The sequence below is a fragment of the Hydra vulgaris genome, chromosome 12 (genome assembly GCF_038396675.1).
Source record: "Hydra vulgaris chromosome 12, alternate assembly HydraT2T_AEP".
Taxonomy (NCBI): Eukaryota; Metazoa; Cnidaria; class Hydrozoa; order Anthoathecata; family Hydridae; genus Hydra; species Hydra vulgaris.
Genome location: NC_088931.1, coordinates 75,262,153 through 75,284,653, shown reverse-complemented (window position 1 = coordinate 75,284,653; position 22,501 = coordinate 75,262,153). Strand labels below are relative to the sequence as shown.

The following is a 22,501-nucleotide window of genomic DNA, read 5'->3' as shown; positions in this document are numbered from 1 at the left end:
TTGTTGTTTTTAATTAATGATTTTTATTTTTTTAAATTTTTATTACCTTATTTTTATTTCTATGATTTACATTTGTTACGTTTTATGTATGCTATAATCATCCATAAAGAACATAATACTTCTTGCAATGAAACATTTGTTTATTATTTCTATTTAATGCTTTAAAGGGCACTAACAACAATTTAAACAAAATTTAAGTTAAATTTGCTTACAAAACAGCATTAACAACATAAAAAAATAAAGATGTGTTATTTTAGTGAAAAAGTACAGCCCTTGAAAGAAAATCTCGTAACAAGTATATATATATATATATATATATATATATATATATATATATATATATATATATATATATATATATATATATATATAAATATATATATATATATATATATATATATATATATATATATATATATATATATATATATATATATAATATGATATCCTTAAACCGTCTGATGTTTAAAGGTATTATATATATATATATATATATATATATATATATATATATATATATATATATATATATATATATATATATATATATAATATGATATCCTTAAACCGTCTGATGTTTAAAGGTATTATATATATATATATATATATATATATATATATATATATATATATATATATATAATATATAATACCCTTAAACATCAGATGGGTCCCTAATATTTTGAAAAAAAAAGTTCTTCAAAAGCATATCATGTTGCATCTCAAAAGAAGTGAAATATTTTAAAAATTTCAAAAATAATAAAAAAAATTTATGAAAACACAAATTAAAAAAAATTATTTAAAAAAACTATAAAAATATGTATTTTTTTATTTTTTGTTAAAAAATGATAGTTTTTAAGCCATAAATTTTAAACTAGTAATCTTTATATAAATTGATTATTATTTTTATAAAATTTCACTTCTTTTGAGATCCAACATGATATGCTTTTGAAGAACTTTTTTTTTCAAAATATTAGGGACCCGTCTGATGTTTAAAGGTCTTGAGCAACCCCTAAAACTTTTTTTTACTCAAAATTTTTTTTAATTTAGTATTAATTTTTTACATAGAACACATTTAGGGGGTGGCAGCAGACAATTTCAAAAAAAGTTGTTTTTTGAATCACCCTAGAGTATATAAAAAAAAATAGGAAGTATATAAAATTATAATTTTTTAACACTCAAAAGTTCAGCTATGGATAAAATTAGTAAAATTTTATTTGCGCTAAGGATAATACAAATTTAATATATTAAAGTTTTTTGAAAAATGGCATCAAATCGAAGGAATCTACAAACACCTCAAAGCACTAGAAAATCTATATTAGGTTTTGGAAGTGCAGCTGCTAAACTGAGACAGCAGGAAACTGAAAAGCGGCATTTGAGTTTTGGCACTGCTTCTCAAAGTGGTGCCGTTGGTAACAGAAGGTGTGCTTTTTTTTTTTTGTCATACCTGTTTTCAGTTTAGTTTTTTATAGTAAAATTAAATATTTTCATCCATTTTTTCTTTTTCATAAAATGTAAAGTAATTGATATTAATAGGTGTATGCATATGAAACCGCTGTTTAAAATAAGACAAGTTAATTTTCTTTTTAAGACAAAATTAATGTATGGATGATTATGTGTGTGAAACTACGTTCAATTTGCTTTAAATATCATAGTTTTTAATTTGATTTTATTCATATCTAGATAATTTTATACATCTTTCAAAATGAACAACTTTGTGCCTTCAAATATGCATTTGCGGGAAGTATTACTTCACTATTTTATTTTAAAGAAAACTGCTGCAGAAAGTCATCGTTTGCTTGTAGAAGCTTATTCTGACCATGCTTTATCTGAAACAACTTGCAGAGATTGGTTTAGAAGATTTAAAAGTGGCGATTTCGATCTTGACAACAAGGAACGTGGTAAACCTCCAAAAAAATTTGAAGATTCAGAATTGCAAAGTTTATTGGACGAAGACGATGCTCAATCCCAAGAACAATTAGCAGAAGAGTTGAATGTTGATCAGGCAACAATTTCAAGACGTTTACAAGCTCTCGGTAAAATAAGAAAGGAAGGAAAATGGGTTCCACATGAATTGAAAGAACGTGATATTGAAAGGCGTTTAGTGACATGCGAAATGTTATTGAATCGTTTTGAAAGAAAGTCTTTTTTGCATCGAATAGTGACTGGAGATGAAAAATGGATTTATTTTGACAATCCAGTCCGCACAACACATTATGTTGACCCAGGCGCACCTGTAAAATCAACACCAAAGAGGAATATTCATGGAAATAAGGCTTTGCTGTCTATTTGGTGGGATCAGATTGGTGTGGTATACTATGAGTTGCTAAAACCTAAAGAAACAATTGATGGGCCACTTTACAGACTCCAATTATTCCGTTTAAGAAAAGCATTAGAAGAAAAACGACCCGAATATGCTGAGAGACACGATAAAATAATTCTTCAACATGACAATGCTCGTCCTCATGTTTGTAAAGTTGTTCAAACAGCGTTGAAAACTATCGGATGGGAAGTCTTATGCCACCCGCCGTATTCACCAGACCTTGCTCCATCAGATTACTATTTATTCCGATCAATGTCACATGGCTTGGCAGATCAGCACTTCTCGAATTATGAAGAGGTCAAAAAATGGCTCGATGATTGGATAGCTTCTAAACCTGAGAAATTCTATTGGGATGGAATTCATAAGTTACCAAAAAATTGGCAAAAAGTAGTAGAAAATAATGGAAATTACATTCAAAGAAATATAAATAAAACATCTCCAAAACAAACGTTCTAATTCAAAGAAAAAACAGCGGTTTCATATGCATACACCTATTAGTAAAACATGTAAAAAAAATACAATTAATATTATTTGTTAAAATTATTATTTTTAATATTATTATCAAATAGATTTACTACTTTGATAGGCATGTCTACCTTTGTAAAAAAGCAAAGTACGATACTATATGAAGTACTATATCAATTGAAATATCACATCAGTATAATAATACAGTGCAATAAGTTCTGAATTAAAAAATTGCTGCAACTTTTTGTCCAATATTATATTATGTTCAATACAGAAAGGCTCACCATAGGTTATCAGCACTGTTTATTTACAAGACTTTATTATTTACTTTCTTTATATTTTGTTAAAGGTGGTCAACACAAGGAGCTCATAATTCGCAAGGAAAAGATCAACGTCCATTAAGTAATCGAAGTAAGCTGTGTATATTATTTTATATTTAGTATTTATTTGCAAATTTTTTAAATTTAAAATTTATTACTTAATTATAAAATTGTTATTGTTATATAATACATAGTAAATTCATTATTATTATTTAATTATGAACATATGTATCTATTATGCATACATATATACATATACATATGTTTTCCATTTTACCTATATTTTATATTTTTATAAATATTTATAGATTACCAAAAGCAAATGATAGATGAAATTCTTGAAGTGAGTGTAAAAAAATTTATAAAGTTTGAATTTTCAAACTTAATTTCTAATTAATTAAAGACAAATTTTTTACTAAAAGTATCTATAAAATATAATTTATACGTTGTCACATAAAAGTTTTATATAATGATATATCACATTATTGCATAAAAATGTGTTATATAATGATATAAAACATTATTGCATAATATGAGATGTTTCAAAGATTTTAATAAATACAATAATTTTAGATTAAGATTGTTTGTAATATGGATATCAATTAAACTATTTTTTAATTTATTTTAAAAAAAATTTTAATTTTCTTTTTATTCTTAATAATAGTTGCTTAACAATACTGGTTATCCACATTCCATATCTACTAAGAATTTATCTTCGCCCACAACAAAAGATTTTTCAAAGGTGTTTGAGGTATGACTTAAACAGTAAATACTAAAAGTGTTAAGAAATGATTCAAATACTTCTATTAAATATTTATATTGTTGATAAACACGTTTTAAAATAGAATTTAAAAAAATATCTTTTTAAAGTTTTATATATATGGGCATTTCTTTAAGAAAATCAATATAGCAATATTATGATTATCTTAAAGAACAGTTATAACAAAAATATTTTTATCATATTTTAGGCTGCCTAGATTAATTAAAAATGTATTTTTTTATAATTTTTTTTTTTGTGTGTGTTAGTGTTGCAATAGTTTAAAAAAATATACAATAATTTTCAAAAATGCTATGCTCTAACTAGAAATATTTGATGACTGTTACTTCTTATTGAAAATATGTAAAACATGAGTTGTAGAAACTTGTAAAAAATTTTAAAATTTCACTTGAAATAAAACATGAGTTGTAGAAATATAATATTTCACTTGAAATACTCACAAGCAATTTATTATTATAAAAATAACTACATGAACTTTACAAATTTGCAACTTCCATGTGTGACATTTGTGTGTGATCATTCATAAACTTCATTTAAATGATTGCTGTGACTCGATGATACATATTGCAATTTCGTAACTTCCTGGAAATCTTTACTAATATCTAAAATATTATTTAAAAAAAAAAAATTATACTGCTGAAGTTTATATTTTCTGATTAATTAAAGTTTACTGATGTATAACATTTTTTTGTTTACAAAATATTTATATAGATTAGAATTAAATGAGAGTAAATTGGAGATCGCCAGTTTTATTTTTATGAAATAATTGACAAAACAAATACGAGTTTCTGTGCATGATTTTTTGGAAATGTCAATATACTGTATTTATTTTATATACAGTATATTGACATTTCCAAAAAATATTCTTAAAAACATTTCTAAAAATAAAAGATTTTTTCCTGTACCCTTAGTATATATATTAAGGTGCATTAAAAACAATAATTTTTAAAAATTGCCTTGTCTGAGTTCTAAATGTGTTCTTTTTAATAAAACAACACTAAATTTAAAAATTAAAATTTTTTTTTTTAGAAGTGCCCTTAAACATTTAAAGGGTCCCTAATATATATGTAAAAAAAGTTCTTTAAAAGTATGTCAACCTGGTACTCAAAATAGGGAAATTATGTAAAAGTTTAAAAAATCATTATTGTTTTATAAAAAACATAAAACAAAATCTTCAAAAACTTGTAAGATACATTTTTTTATATTTAGTTTAAAATCAAAGGTTTTCATAAAAAAGTTTTAAACATAAGTTTTCATACAAAATAATTGTTTTCAAAATTTTTATAAAGTTTCACTTTTTTTGAGTACCAGGTTGACCTACTTTTAAAGAACCTTTTTTTACATATATATTAGGGACCCTTTAAATGTTATAAGGTCTTGAGGCACCTCCGAAAAATATTTTTGTTAAAAATATTTTTAAATTCAGTATTATTTTATTATATAGAACACATTTAGATCTCAGAAAAGTTAGTTAAAACAAAAAAATACAATATCAAAGCAAAAATATAAAGCCTCCTTGACTGTAGTTGTACTCTTGGTTTTAAAAAAGTAAATAAATTAAAGTTTTACCTATTCAATTAGATTAAATTTGAGAAAAATTTTAAATGGGTTCTTGAACATTTAGCAGGTTCCTAATATTATCAATATTATACATCTATAATGTTATCAATTAACAATAGATCAACATAAGTCTCAAATGAAGTTATATAAAAATTTTGAAAGTAATAATGCTTTTATAATAAACATTAAAAAAAAAACTAAAGACAAAATAATTTCCTACACTATAATTCTAATCTTACATTATCTGCTTATAGTCAAAACGCCTAAAGTAAAGTTGTTCAGATCTTAATTGTTTTCTTTTTCTTTTTTATTTGCTCAAAATCATTTACATTAAAGCCTGCTGTCTATTTTTAACATCTTTTTTAACCAATAGTAATAACTTTATCTTTAATCAGTAAGTAATTTTAATTTAACTGTTCCTCTTTTTTTTACCAAGCATATAATTAAAAATCCATTCAAACCATGAAAACATAAAAACAATCATAAAGAAACTCACTTTTTACCTTAAATTAACTTTATCACTGAGTTTGAAAGTCTTTTAAATTTTTTATTAGACAGTCACTCCTCTTGAATCTTTAGTGTTTATACTATTGTTATTGTTTTTATAAACTAATGTATATTATTATTGCTTAATAAACTATTCATATCATTTTTATTATAATGACTGTTTTTTATTAATACTATAATTATTATTATTATTACTATTAGGAAGGGTAAAATGGCTAAATTGTATGCATTGTTTAGTTTTATTTTTAAATAATATACTCCCAACAAGGTTGCAAGCAATAGTAAAGTTACTTAAAAAAAAAACAGTGTTTAAGAGCATAGAAATCGTTGACAAAAGGTTTGAATTGTAGGTTGTATTAATCAGAAAAACATGAAGATTGGTTGAGAGCTCCAAACCATTGATGCGCAAAGAAAAAATTGAAAAATAAGTTTTTAGAGCATGAAGGGGCATAAGGTAGTTTAAGTCTCTTTCCTAACCAATGATATATCAATGCCATGTTTGAGCCAGCTTTGAAACACAGACCTCTAGTTTTGAAGCCAGAACATTAACCACTACACCACAGTTGCTAAAGGCGATAGCTTGTCTGAGCAGCGACCATAACAGTGTTTGTAGAAAAGAGTAAGAGATGCAAACTAACAATGATGGAAGAGTGAATCAAGCTTGGCATATAGAGCAGGTCCATATTTACATTTACAGTCTTTTTATAATCTTTTCTTTGACTTGATATAACCTTTTCCTCAACTTTCTTTGTCACATAAACTAACTTTTTATATAGAAATCAGCTACTAAATTGCTTGCGGGTTCGTTTTTAAAAGTAATCTTTTTTCATAAATAAATCTTTTCATTTTTAAAATAGGCTAATATTGCTTGTGGGTTTGTTATTCTATTTTTTATTAATATACTTTTTATAAAAAATTTTTGTTTAATACTAATATATTGTAACTCTTTGTAAAGATTAAAAAGTAAAAAATAAAATATAGCAAAAACATTTGCTCAAAATTATTATCTTTTTTGTACTAAAAAGTAAATAATAAACTTTTTAATTTAAATTTAATAGTTCAGTAAACTAAAGATTGACAGGTATGTTTCCATATAAACCTTGTGCAGACCTGTCAATCTTTACTGAACTATTAAATTTAAATTAAAAAGTTTATATTCTACTTTGGATTCATTCAGGAAAAGTTCTTTGCAAATAGTTCTGCAATATCTTTGGGAGAGGTAATAAGGTCAAACCTATGAATTAGAGATGTTTGACTCACTTTTGTTAGTGACACTGTTGAAGATTTTCTAATCTTCACCAGAGAGATTTAGATAACTCATCATAGGCAGAAAAAAATGTGACACAGATTCAACATTTATCATCCTAGGCAGGAAACAATGTAACACAGGTTTATATCTATGCTAGCTTAACAGATGAAGAAGGGGTGCGCAGCAGAACTATTTTGTTTTGTCTTCTGATTTATTCAACAGAACTCTTCTGCTTACCCCTAAAGTCTTTGCCTAGGAGGCTTCTTACAAAACAGTAGGTGTATGCAGGTAATATCACTAGTCTTTACCAAGAGTCCCAAGGCCGGAGTATTTAAAGTAAGAATTTATTTCTCCTAGCTTTTGCCTAAAAGTTGTATTTTGGCTTTATCAAGGCTATATTGCACAGTTAATTGAACTATTTGTATTTTTTTTTATTTGAAAAGTTTGTACTACTGACTTTAGAACTATTTATTATTAAATTAATTAAAGCAAGTTGACTTGATCCTGTAATTTAAGAATTAACCACTCTTAAAATCTCCTGGATTCAGACAAGCACAGAACTTATTATTAAGTCACACCTCATTCTACCCCATTCTCCTTCTTGTGTACCTCTTATTTTGAGGTGTAATTATCTTAACTGAATCTTGTTTTTTTGCCTGTTGGAAATAAGCATTTGTAGTTTTTTAAAAACTCCAGCCTTAACCTCTCTGACTTTTAATCAGTCTTCTTACTATTATTTGCAAAGTTTTTTGATTCATTTGAATCATTAGATAGCAAACTTCTAATATATCATTTTAAGTCCAACAATATCGTCATGGCAATCCATGCAGATTTTGATCCTCTTGTTGCTGACTTGTAAACCATTATATCAAAAAAAGGTTGTAATGCATAAAAATCTGTTAGGCAAAGACTATTGCTATTGACTAAAGCTTTTTATAGTCTGGCATGCTTGCTTCATATTGTGTATCGAAGAAAGTTTATATATTTAGTAAATCATTTTTTTCTAACCACAGTATTAAAATTTTCTTTTGTTTCAAGTAAATTATGGGATACCACAAGGTTCCATCCTTAGTCATGTGTTGTTCCTGATCTTCCTGAGTTGTCTGTATTCTTAGATAATTAGGTATTGTGGTTTATTCTCCTCCCGCTAGTTGCCATACAGAGATATATTCTTAGATAATTCTTCAGCTGTAATGATAATTCTGTCCAGCTGCAATGTTAGCATATGCTAAGGTTGCCTCATAATTATGGTTGCTATTTTCTTACTTGTGTTTCCATTATCCATCTCTATAAATCTTTATGCGTTTTTGTATAGGATTTTGTTCCCATATTTGGGCTGGTTTTTTTAATGAAGTCCTCTCTTTTGTGGGTTAAAAATGTTTTGGGACCTGCTCAAGCTGCTAATTTTAAACCTCTGTTCCAATGTCATAAGGTTGCATTTCTTTTGTTTTTGTATAAATACTGTTATAATCACTGCTTAAGCAAGCCATTATCACAATAGCCAATAACCAAAAACGTCATTACTCATCATTCAACATCTTTTTTCTTAAAATTCTTTTTTCACTAAATTTTTATCTTTCTTATGATTATGATTCAGGATAAAGTTTGCAGCTTTTAATGTCTTCCTTCCTGCTCTTTAGCTTTCTTCTTTGTTTTCTGTTAACTCACAAATTTTTTGCTATTATTGGTTGCTTACAGCTTTGTTAGGAGTGAAATTGCATATAAAAAAGTATGATCATCCATGTTTTATCTATAACCTAAAAAGACCACACAGACCAAACAGTAACCTACTCTCAATAGATCTTCAAACAGTAATCCCTTGTGTATTGTTGTGTATTATCTATTAATAATACTCTACCATATAAAGTTTTTGAATATATTTTAAAACCTATTAATTCAATCCTCCAAAAAAGTAACACAGTTTTTAAAAGTTCAATAGGTTTTGTATTAATAGCTAAATGACATTTGAAAAAAAATAAGGTTTCTTGTTATGTTGTCAACTTATATCCCGATTAAAAAATTTATAAATGTAAAAACTGTATTGAATAAATACAAATGAATACATTGAATAAAAATACCAAAGCATTGTTTAGATAAAATTTTATAAAATTTTGATTGTACTTTTTCTTAAAAGCTAAAATACTTTGGCCTAATAGGCTTGTCCCTGATAGTTGTTATCCCAAGAGATATTTTCAACATATAGAAAAGCTTTCGTTATCTTTTCGGTATCCTTATTACTGCGAACCCATAACTTACAAGTGTTATTGATGACTGGTATGAACGTTTTGAAAATATCAATGATGCTTCCAGTTTCATAGTACTTTCAAAATTAATTGATCCAAATATACAGATCAAAGTCAAAGTTAAAAACTGCAATAAACTTAAATTTTCTTAAATTTTCTTTCACAGTGTTGAGTAATTAAAATGGAAAATACTTATTTTTAATATTTAGAAAAAAGGCTGTAATAAAAGTCAAACCATATTTATCTGCGTAAAAACATAAGTTAAATAAAGTAATAATAATCCTAGTCTAAATTAATTCTCTGCTTTTATAACCAATCAAATTTAAAAAACAATGTAGCAACCAATCAAATTTGAAAAAAACAACATAGTAATCCATAGTCAACATAGAATTAAATAATCTTTGCAATCAACAACATGGTTTCTTAAAAGGTAAATACTGTATTAAAATTTATTAGAATCTTTAGATTCCATAACATACTAGCTAATGATAGGCAATTCAATTGACATTTTATTTACTGATTTTCAAAAAGCATTGGACACTGTACCTTATAAGAGAGTATTATCAAAATTATGTGGTTATGGTATAGAAAACGAACTGGTAAAATGTATAGAAGCATATTTATCAGATAGAAAATGTGTTATAATTGGTGATAAAAAATCAGATGGGTTAAAGATGTTGAGTGGTGTACTTGAGCTATTAATGCTTTTGTTACATATCAATAATTTATCTTTTAAATTTAATAATAAATGCAAACTTTATGCAGATGATAATAAAATTATAGCTAATGATATCAAAATTCCTTAAAGATCATATTGAATTTCTAAATGAAATGGTCTAACAAATGGATGGTAATTTTTAAAATTGAAAGTGTAAAATCATGCACTTTGTAAAATATAATAAGAATTTTCAATATAATATGAGAGATTCAAAAATAACCTCAAGGACTATAAAAAAAGACATTGGCATCAATATCATTGGCATCAATATCATTGGTATCGATATCATTGGCATCGATATCAAATACTGTAAAGTGGAATTACTATGTAAATATGGTTGTAAAAAAAGTAAAGAGTTGATTAGGTCAATTAATCAAATACTTTATCATTTACTTAGAAGGACAAAAATACATTAAATATTCTGATAAATATTTCATTAATTGAACAAAGTATCTTGATATCAATAACCACTTATAGAAAGCAACAAACATAGAAAAAATTTTCTGACAAAGTTGCAGAACGGTGGATTAAACTACTAGAAGAAATCATTTTCACAAAAACTGTTAAAATCTTCAAGAACCAACTTGATTAGCACATGGTTATTATGCTATATATAAACTCTAATCAGGATGGGCTCATAATAGATTAAACATGGTGTTAAATCTCAAAAAGCATTTTAAATAAATGAATAAATAATGTTTATCTTGTAAACATAGCAATCCAGGTTTTGGAACATTCCAAAACTTGCAAGTAAACATAGATACCATTTCTGTAAAATCAGAATCGATGTTTTATATTTATAATAATGATTATTGTTGTCCTTGTTGTTGTTGTTGTTGTTGTTGTTGTTGTTGTTGTTGTTGTTGTTGTTGTTGTTGTTGTTGTTGTTGTTGTTATCATAATTGTTATAACATTTTTATTATTATTATTATATTCATCATTCTTAATATTATGTTGTATAATTTAATTATTTATTTTAAATACATTAAGTACTTTTAATATTTAAAAATATCTAATGATACAACTTATTTTACAATAATTTGATTTGACCATTTTTATAAGCTTTTTTAAATTGCTTTACTGAGTTTTTGTTATAACATAGCCACTTACATTCAGAATCAAATCCAATCCAATCCAGGACTTTTTTAAACTCTTTGTAGAGAAATTTTTAACATGAGTTTATGAATTTAATAATATTTGAAAATAAATATTATCGCTAATCATGGTTGTAGTTTTTATTTAAATTATTTATAAATACTTCTTTACAGCATTTATATGGTCTTATTAATGCAAACTTTGTAATGGATAAAAAATTGGAAGAAGAAGTACCTAGGATATTAAAGTCTCTAGGTTATCCGTTTCCAATAGCTAAAAGTTCTTTGTTTTCTATTGGCAGTTTACATTCATGGCCTCCTTTATTGGGTGTCCTTCATTGGATGGTAGAGCTTATCAAGGTTTGATATGTATTATATTTTGGCTCAAACTTAGTTTTAACCTGAAAATTTTATTATAAATAAATATTTATTTATAATACAATAGTTTTGTATTATTGTTATTGCAGACCATTGATAAAGTAAATGTAGAAGAAATTTTATATCCAGGATTTGATGATGAGGCTGACCAGCAAAAGGTAAAAAAAAAGTTATTGTTGCAAAGACTTGATTTTAATGAGGTGCCAACTTTGATTTAAAATTTTTTTTTTTTTTTTCAACTTTGATTTAAAAAATTTTTTTTTTTAATTTTGATTAAAATTTTTTTTTTTCCAACTTTGATTATAAAATCTTTTTTTTTTTCTTTTGATTTTAAAATTTTACCAATATTAAAGATTTTTAATAAACTTTCAGTTACATAATTCTATATATTTTTTTAAACTTCCTTTTTATTTTGATTGTTGATCTTGAGTTTAGGTACTAATAATTAAAAACATAATTCTTTTTATGGACTTTAATATTAATGTAAAATAAATAAGGAAAGTGTGTATTTAATGTAAAAAATTAGAAAAGTTAACAGGTCCTGCATAGTATAAATATATTAATTTAGAACTTAGAACAAAACATTTGCAGATATTTTTTTTTAATTTGTAACAATATGGTAGTTATAGCATAATAATTCTTTTTTGATTTTGATTTTTACATTTTTTTTTATGCCAGATGTCTTTTTTTTTGTTTTTTTGTTAATTCACCTCCCCAAGGCCGAGAAGGTCACTACAGACAAGGAGGCTTCTAATTTGTGGTTATAACCCTCTCTCAACTCTATAACTCTGAAACACGAACCTTGATGGACAAGGCTGCTGCGCGGAGAAACAGGTTGAGTGCGGTACTACCAGGGACGTGGTGGGGATCGAACTCGGAACCTCACGCCTATGAAGCAAGCTCTCTAACTCTACACCACATACCACATCTTGAAATATAATTTTAGATACATTAATCTAAATAAGAGTTAATAATTATTTTATGGTTTCATACTCTTGAACAACATAGTGAAAAATGTTCTGTGGGATCATTGACATGATGTTTTTTAATATAGGTATTTAAGAGGTATTTTTTTATTTATAGATTTTTTTGCAATATGCATCTGACACCTACAGAGATTTCTTAGTAGGAAAAGAAGATTTTTCAAAAGAAGAACAAGCACTTTTAACTGCATCTTGTGAGTTTTAATGCATTATACAATGCACATTATTATTATATATATATATATATATATATATATATATATATATATATATATATATATAGAGAGAGAGAGAGAGAGAGAGAGAGAGAGAGAGAGAGAGAGAGAGAGAGAGAGAGAGAGAGAGAGAGAGAGAGAGAGAATAGGGCAGCTATCTTTTCTTTCATTATTCTTAGCTTTTTTCTTCTTTTTTTGAATATATATATATATATATATATATATATATATATATATATATATATATATATATATATATATATATATAGACATATGCATATATATGTATATATATATATATGTATATATATATATGTATATATATATATATATATATATATATATATATATATATATATATATATATATATATATGTATATGTGTGTGTGTGTGGCAGAATGCCACCCCCTCACCTTTTTAGAAAGTATAAACCATCCTGACACCTTTTTAGAAATCTTTATATATAACATTGATTAGACAAGATGGTATTTTTGATTTACCGAATATCCATCTTTTTTTCTCCACTTCGTGTACTGTATATATATATATATATATATATACATATCTGTATATATATATATATATATATATATATATATATATATATATATATATATATATATATATATATATATATATATATACATATATACATGCATACATACATACATACATATGTAGCCAAATGGCTAACAACAACCAATTGAATCTGTAAAATTTGGTCTTCAAGGCTATGCAGCCCAAAATTTTCTGAAACTTATAGAGTGTATTGTAGGAGTGTGTTTTCCTGTCTGGTTTAACACCAAATTTAAGCATAGTTGGATAGAAGGACCAAAACATGTTATAAGATTTCAAAACAAGTTTAAATTTTTTCAACACCTGTCACTAGATATATTAAGTATAATCATTCCAACTATTAGGCAGTCTGCTTGGTATGCCTTCTACAAGTCTATTCTTCAAACTATGATTTGTTCTGAAAACAAAGAAGAGAGAAGTTTCAGTATAAACAAAATTCTTAAAATAAGAGGTCAAATAAATGTACAGCTATGAGATCTCTCTGTGTTTTTTTTTACCAGAAAAAAAAGATCAAATATCAACACTAAAACAATTTTTCTTCTTTTTGATTGGATGCTTTTGAATGGCCATAAATTTGTTGCATGACAACTAGAGGTCGTAGAGTATTTTGTTAAACCAATCATTGTACCAAACTGATGTTGCTACACTCAAGCTGTAGAAAGATGTGTAAAAAAAGTCACTCAGCATGTGAAAATGTTTTTGCAGATGTTAGGTTACAGAAGATGGTTGGATTATCATGTTGATGTCACATAATCTATCCTAACAAAATCTTATTGGTTTGACAATGTTTCAAAAATAATCTTTATTATAATATTGTACTGTATTTTATTGCACCAGTAAATATGTTTCATATTTAGGGATTGCTAAGTTATTGAATTTTGTCATTATTAGAAGAATCCTTTACCGATTAACCAGTAAATTACTGATAGTCTAGCACATTTTTTAGAACTATTCTGAAATACACAATTTATTAGTAAAAAAACAATTTTTCAAGTCTTCTATCAGCAACCCTATATTTCCATGTCTGATAATCAGCCAGTTATATGATGGACACTAAACACAATTGATGATTTACACTAATTAACTTTTCTACTTTTTTATTACTCATGGTCCATCTGCCATAATTAAAACAATATTGTCCAACACAATGTTTTATTTTTCTCTATAAAAAGAGAAATATTTATATATATATATATATATATATATATATATATATATATATATATATATATATATATATATATATATATATATATATATAATATATATATATATATATATATATATATATATATATTTATATAAATATTTCTTTTTTATATTTTTATAGAGCTATATATTTATCAGCTTTAAAAGAGATATATATTTTACACCAGGATTCCAAAGTTTGTACATTTACATTCATATAACAACAATTTATTATCACTTATCTAATGTGGTACTAAACTCTTTACTTTGATTAGTTTGTGTTTTTAGTTGGGCTAAGATTTTATGGCATATTTTTTCTGCATACTCATTCACAATTTTTGGAATTGTATTTAGAGACTTTAGAATATTTGTATAACCGTTAGCACTTAACAGTATTCTTAATTCATAAAATGTACCAACACAGCAAATAGTAAACCATCTTTAGCTGTTAATTGCAAAAACTTTGAATTTTTTTTGTATATCCTTGTCCATAACAATATTAATTATGAAAATGTTTAATAAAACTTCAGCAATTTCTATCTCATTATGATGATTTTAAGTTATGATGATTTTATGATATAAATATTGTCATGGTGTTTTTATGATATATGATTTTTCTTCACTTAAAAAATGATATTTTTAGTGAAAATTTATACTGGATAGCCTCAAAAATTTTCATTAAATAACTGAAACATATTTTTAAAAATTGTTTGTGAAAAGCCATTTGTGAAAAGTTATTTGTGAAAAGTCATTTTTTTTTAAGAGTGTAATTTCTTAATGGATGGATGTTTCTTTGGTTTTTTATAATAATTTTTAACGATTTTACTGGTAATAACCAAATTAATTAACGGTTATAAAATTAGGCATTAAGATTTCATTTACTGGTAAAACAGTGTTGCCATACCTAATAGATATGGGATATTATATGTATACAGACTTCATCAGGAGTAAATGAGTGCTGAATATAATTTTATATATGGTCAAACCAATAGTTTGGTTTGTTTAATTAATTTTGAAACATAGTTCTACTAGACGTTAATACTAGTTATAGACAAACTAAAATCTGGAATAACATGATGAATTCTTTTGCAACGTATCCATATATTTCGCCTGTTTTTTAAAATATTATTTAACTTATAACATACAAAAATCTGATTAAATATGGTTTTTCAGAGATCTTGAGGCTCTATAACATGGTTCTACGTTAGTTTTTAATGGTCAAAATGTTTAATTTTGATCCTCCACATATAAAATTCATATAGTAGTCAAATCTAACAAAGTAATTAAATGAATTAAATGAAATAAATATAGAGTATAAAAATAAGTATAAGTATAAAAAACTTTACAAAAATAAATTTTTTTTTGCAAATAAGTGTAGCATAATAAAAAAACACTTTTGTATAAATGTATTTTATTTAAAAACTTTGGCATATAAATTGAGCGCCTGAGGGAAAAATGAAGTACATTAGAGTAGAGGAGAATTCTTTTTTGAACAAAGCATATTTTGAAAGAAAAATATATATAAATATACTAATACAAATAAGCATAGCATAATAAAACAACACTTTTGTATCAATATATTTCACATAATGTATTTTACATATGTGCTTTTGTATAAATGTATTTTACATGATAGGTTTTAATAAACCTCCCAGAATTGTCTATTGTTAGCAGCATTTTAAAATAAAGATTACTTCATGAAAATAATATAAAATAATAAAAAGAATACTACTTATAAAGAGTTGGTAAAAAATAGTAAATGACATTAAACTCATTAAGCTAAAATTAAACTGTGTTTAAACAATACTTTTAATGTAATCAAAATGACATAGAAAAAGTATTAAAGTATATAATATATCAAATATTAAAACCAAAAATAAATAAGAATAATATTTTATGAAGATAATACTTTTTATTTTTAGTTAAAAATAAAAGCAAAAAATTAGGAAAAAAAAAAAAGATCATTGTTAATAAAAGAAAACTGTTTTAACTTGAAAACTGTTTTGACTTTGAAAAGCAAAAAGTACTTTTTTTAATTGTCTGAAAATTTATTTAGATCTTATTATGACCTTGAGATCAGGTCATGATCAGAACCTGCTACTAGTAAAATATAATCTACTGCACTTTTTTTTGTTTTTAATTTTTTGTTCAGATTCACTCCCAACAAGGCTGCAAGCAACCTCAATTAAGTTAATAGGTACTTGAAAACAAGGAATAGAGTTAAGGGCAAGGAAAGAGTTTTGAAAAAAGACTTGAAAAGTTGTAGGTTGTATGAGTCAGGAAAATGTAAAGATGGGAGAGAGATCCAAAGGGTTGAAGTGCGGGCAAAAAACTAAACAAATAAAATTTTTTAGAGCAGGGACAAATGCAGTAAAAGGATGTGACTTTGTTGAATTATGAATGAGTTTTGGTTGATGAAACTAGAGGCGATAGTTATATGACTGAAAGATCTTTCAGTCACAGCAGTCAGTAAGTCAGCCAAAGAACGAGAAGATCAAAAATCATATTAGTTGTCAGACAGTAAGTTATTTGATTCAAGACTGAATGTTAGAAATTCGTTAATCAAAGACTTAAAGATCTTGCTAATAAGAGAGGGGTAAACCTGAATAAGGTTGAATTTTCTCAAAATTTTCCTCCCCATGCCACGTGAAGGGCGTGGATTAGGTTTTATATGTTATAAATTTAAATTAATTTTCTGATGATTTAGGTTGTTTAAGTTTTACATGATCTAGAAGACATTATTTTATAATAAGAATAATTGTTTAATAACTCTTTTTTGCGTCAAATATCAGAACATTTTGGATTTTCATTGATTTATGCTAGACATCTCAACTTTCAAACTGTTTTTTCTTTGTTTCACAAAACTGTCAGTTACAACCTTTTTGGTCTGAGCCTGCAATATAAAGACTTAAATATATTACTACTGATAGATTGTTTTATCATATTAAATTTTTTTTTTGTTTTTTATATCTCATAGTGACAATGGCTGGATGTTCTATTGAAGGTTTGATTGCATTTTTTGTTTATGTATAGTTTTTACTTTTCAAGTTTTTTAATAAATAATGTTATATGAAACAAGTTAAGAAATAAATTTTTTTAAATTTCATATTCAACTTTTTTTTTCTTTGTTTACTAAGTTTTAACAATACTGTATACACTCTTCTTGTTGATTTCTTGTTGGTTACTAAATCTATACTAAAGCCATAGTAAGTTTGTGTGCTTTTAAATTCATACTAAAGCCATAGTGAGTTTGTGTGCTTTTAAATTCATGCTAAAGGTATAGTGAGTTTGTTTGCTTTTAAATTCATACTAAAGCCATAGTGAGTTTGTGTGCTATTAAATCTAAATAGTTATAATTATCCAGGATTATCCAAATTTGGCAAAATATGATTTTTTAACGAGTTGCTCAATATGTATCCAAAATTTAAACTTAGTTTTAATACTGTTGTGAGAAGTCTCAAATTACATTCTGTGAAATTTTTTTCTTAATACAAGTTTTTCTTTTAAAGTATTTTTTATTTGTTTGATGTTATTGGTTATTTGAATATATGTTTCTTTGTTTTTTTTCTTCTTTCTTCTTTGTTTTTCTTATTCTGTTTTAGTTTTCTACTCAACTATTTGTTAAATATTATAATTTTTTTCTGTATTAGCAACTATTTTCAATACTTTAAAAAATCTAAAAAAAAAATTTTTCGCCTTCGTTTTTAATATATTTAGACTACGAATCATTGAGCAACGATGTTGATGAATTAAAAAAAGAACTAGCTAAGCTCGAATCAGAGCCAGTATGATCTTATTTAATAGTATTGTTTGCATTTGCTACTCAGTATTGAGTTATTATTTTTAAAAACCTAGTTTAAAAATATGCTTTTATCTAGTTTAGGTGAATTATTTTTAAAACCTGGCCACATCTTGCTGGCTAACTACAACTAACCTGGCCAATCCTGGCTGGCCAAACTAGGCTGACTAACTAGCCTAAACTAATAAGGCTTAGATAATTATAAATTCAACAAGTTTATTTTATTTTCAGGATGTTTTACAGGATGCGGTTCGTGAAAAAATGTTAATTGAAGAAGGAATGTAAGTAAATCTTTTTTTAAATAAGGATAAATATTCAAATTGATTTTTTTTTAATGCACATACTACAATGAAAACAAACAAATTTATAAACAAAGTATAAAAAACCAAAAATAAAATGTTGAAAATAATAGTTTTTAGTATATAAAATTAAAGTTTTTTCTCTCTTTTTAAACAAGCCAAGAGGACGAGATGACCATTGAAAAGTTAGACCAAGAGTTGGTTGTTCTTAAACACCAATCTGAACAATTAGAAGAGCAGATGCAGGCTGAGTGTATGATTTTTTTTTCTATTTAAATTAGAAAAGCAGATGCAGACTGAGTGTATGATTTTTTTTTCAATTTTAATTAGAAAAGCAGATGCAGGCTGAGTGTATGATTTTTTTTTCTATTTTAATTAGAAAAGTAGATGCAGACTGAGTGTATGATTTTTTTTTCTATTTTAATTAGAAAAGCAGATGCAGGCTGAGTGTATGATTTTTTTTCTATTTTAATTAGAAAAGCAGATGCAGACTGAGTGTGTGATTTTTTTTTTCTATTTTAATTAGAAAAGCAGATGCAGACTGAGTGTATGATTTTTTTTCTATTTTAATTAGAAAAGCAGATGCAGACTGAGTGTGTGATTTTTTTTTTCTATTTTAATTAGAAAAGCAGATGCAGACTGAGTGTATGATTTTTTTTTCTATTTTAATTAGAAAAGCAGATGCAGACTGAGTGTATGATTTTTTTTTCTATTTTAATTAGAAAAGCAGATGCAGAATGAGTGTATGATTTATTTTTCTATTTTAATTATAAAAGCAGATGCAGACTGAGTGTATGATTTATTTTTCTATTTTAATTAGAAAAGTAGATGCAGACTGAGTGAATGATTTTTTTTCTAATTTAATTTGTAGCAATCTGAGTCAATTGTGTACCTACTATCTATGCATAGCCAATATACTACCATACTACCTATCCATAACCTTCTACCTATGCAGGACATGCAGTTCCTCGAAACCCGGAACTAGATTTAGCTGAATTTTTTGTCTGAATTTTTGTGTATGTGAAAAGTGAATTAATTGGCAAAATCTGCCAATTTATTCACTTTTCACAAGTTTTTTTTTTTGTTTCTTAGTTCTTAGTGTTGTCTTGATTACATTGTTTATTTTATAATAAAGTTTTTTGAAACTTATTTTTCTTCTTACCTTTACTTGGTCTTGTATTAATCTATTTTTGTAAATGTAGTACAGGGTATTTTTACAATGCATTTATAGACAATTTAGATTTCAGAAATAGTCAGCAACAAAGAATCTTAGCAGATGCTTTGTTTGCAATGAATGTTGTGTATGGTTTCCATAAGAGGCCTGCTGTGAAAGATGATCTAATAATATGCAAAGTTTTGGACTCATTACAGAATCATTACCATCCATCAATATAGGAGTATTAACTTTGTAACAGTTACTTTTAGCAGTAAACAACTGGGTCTTCTTTAGGTTAAAATTCACCAGCCACTGTCTCCCAAGCTGTCACAAACATAGGATCATATTATAGATTTGCTGCCTGTTTTAAGTGATCAAAAAGTTGATGAATTTTGATCACTTGAAAAGTTGATGAATTATGATCAACTTTAAAAAATAGGTAAAATTATCAAGAAGATTGTAGACAAAAAACAACACAGGACTATGGGTGGAACCTTGTTGTACCCCAGCCAGGGTATATAAAGGAGAAATAAAAGTGAGTATTGTCCATTAAGGATAACTTTAATACTGCAGTTAAAAATAGGTGATTTAATCTAATGCATTATAGAACCTTTCTGATAATATAGTTACAAATCAATAGTAAAATGACTGGATTAAAATCAGTATTGGTTTTCAGAGTAAGCTATTGGACTCCAAGTGAGATATTAGAAGTTTGTTAAATAAAAATTCAAAGACCTTATTAATAATAGTAAGTCATCTGACTGGGTAGTAGTTAAAAAGTTCATAGCAATCTCCAGAGTATATAAAAATAGAAACCACATTTTTCATTTTTCAGCAGGCAAGAAAACAAGATTCAAAACGCTTCAATAATTAATAAGGACTTGTTAAATTTTTTAGAAAGTACAAAAGTTCTAGAGGACACTGATGAATGAGAGATGGGATTTTAGACTTGTTTACTCTAGAACTTTTATTCTTAAATATAAGTAATCTGAGATTAGTGGATAGACATAACGTTTTTCATTAATTCTTGCAATTCATTAAATACTTAGCAAAAAGAAAAAAAACATCCAAAGGACCTAATGGTCCTTTTTTGACATATTTTGTTATCTTTTCGAGTTTTTATTGCAACTATTTCAGCTATTTTTTTATTTTATGTTTATTTGTAATTATTATACTTATATGTTTGTATTTATTTAATCTAATACAGAAAATATTTATATAGCTTTGAAGTACCGTCAAAAAGTAAGCTTTAATTTTATACATAAATAACTTTGTTCAAAATTAGAATTCAAAATTATGCACAAATAATTTGTTCAAAATTAGAATTAGTTTTTTGATGGTTTAATGTTATTAATATAGAAAGGAAATCCAGCCAATCAAGCTGAACTTAAAACCAAAAGTTCTGAAGTTTGCAATGAGTTACAAAAATTAAATAATGAAAAAGATCGTCTTGAAGAGGCGAATCACGAAAGTGAAATACGTTTTTCAAAAAGTTATGATTTGGTAATATGGTTTTGTTAAATTTATTTAAATTATTAATTGTATAAATTTAGACAAAAAAAAATTAAAAAAAAAAATTTGATTATTGTTACAATAAAAAATATTTTTAAATTTCAGGCATTAGATATCCTAAATAAATATAATGACATTGCAGAGGAGCTGACTTTTAATCCTCTTGCTCAAAAAGTATTACAAGGAAATTCAATAAAGTTGCACTTTGATCACAAGCAAAATGATTTATCTTTATTTAATGGAAACAAAGACAAAGCTAAAGTAAAGATTTTTTTTAACATTGTATAATAATAAGTTTGATTATAGAATTTGAAAGATATCTTTATTTAAAAATATTTTAGTTTTCATAATATTTGAGTTTTAAAAGGATTCTTGAATTAAAAAAAAAATTCTTACCATTAAAAGAACAAGTTTTTCTTTTATCACTGAAAATTTTTCTGATTTCCTATATTTATATAGAGAATTATATCAGCTTACAAAATAACGGGCGGTCAACGGTCAACAACCGCCTGAAATGAGCAAAATTGCTGTTTTGACATCCCAAAATGAGTTCTTACCGGTTAAGGTAGATTGGTACTTTTGTACTTTTAAAAATTGTACTTTTAAAAAATAAGCATAAACAACCTGGATGTATTTCGAAAATAATAATATTCATAATTCATAAAATACATAAAAGTTTTTAGACTAAAATATTTAGAAAAAATCGTTTAAAATATTTTATTGTTGATGATAAGCTCTTTTTTTTAATTACATTTTTTAATATTTTAAATTATATTTTTGATTAAATTTGTTGGTGCGTATTTTATATTTCAGGGTAAAATCAATGGTTGACTTTTATATACTTGATTAGAGTTTTTATTTTATTATTTTCTTTGAATGTTTTTTTTTTCTCGTACAATCTTTTCATTAAACTTTTTATTATTAAATGTTTTCAAAAGACCTAAAATTTCGCCACCATTAGTGAATATTTGATAAGACCTGTTTAGCATGAAGATAAGAGAGAGTTCCAAAGGGTTGAAGTGCAGGAGAAAAAACTAGACAAATAAAAGTTTTTAATTAATGGAATCAGGAGTAAGAAAATGGCGAGCACGATAAAGAGAAGCAACCTTAGCAGATGCTAACAATTTATCGTATATA

At 25.6% G+C, this 22,501-nt stretch overlaps 1 protein-coding gene across 1 annotated transcript in view; it reads left to right on the top strand.

The window, feature by feature from the left end:
- The first annotated feature begins 1,187 nt into the window (after positions 1 to 1,187).
- LOC100213830 (kinetochore protein NDC80 homolog) overlaps positions 1,188 to 22,501 on the top strand; it is a 35,448-nt gene continuing 14,134 nt past the window's right edge. Inside the window, exons 1-14 of the mRNA XM_065814451.1 lie at positions 1,188 to 1,422; positions 3,138 to 3,199; positions 3,417 to 3,451; positions 3,773 to 3,859; positions 11,432 to 11,617; positions 11,725 to 11,793; positions 12,719 to 12,812; positions 17,576 to 17,602; positions 18,316 to 18,383; positions 18,629 to 18,678; positions 18,855 to 18,949; positions 21,075 to 21,094; positions 21,212 to 21,355; positions 21,470 to 21,625. Coding sequence (XP_065670523.1) covers positions 1,265 to 1,422; positions 3,138 to 3,199; positions 3,417 to 3,451; positions 3,773 to 3,859; positions 11,432 to 11,617; positions 11,725 to 11,793; positions 12,719 to 12,812; positions 17,576 to 17,602; positions 18,316 to 18,383; positions 18,629 to 18,678; positions 18,855 to 18,949; positions 21,075 to 21,094; positions 21,212 to 21,355; positions 21,470 to 21,625 — 1,251 coding nt within the window. The 5' untranslated portion in view covers positions 1,188 to 1,264. The remainder of the gene's footprint in view (positions 1,423 to 3,137; positions 3,200 to 3,416; positions 3,452 to 3,772; positions 3,860 to 11,431; positions 11,618 to 11,724; positions 11,794 to 12,718; positions 12,813 to 17,575; positions 17,603 to 18,315; positions 18,384 to 18,628; positions 18,679 to 18,854; positions 18,950 to 21,074; positions 21,095 to 21,211; positions 21,356 to 21,469; positions 21,626 to 22,501) is intronic.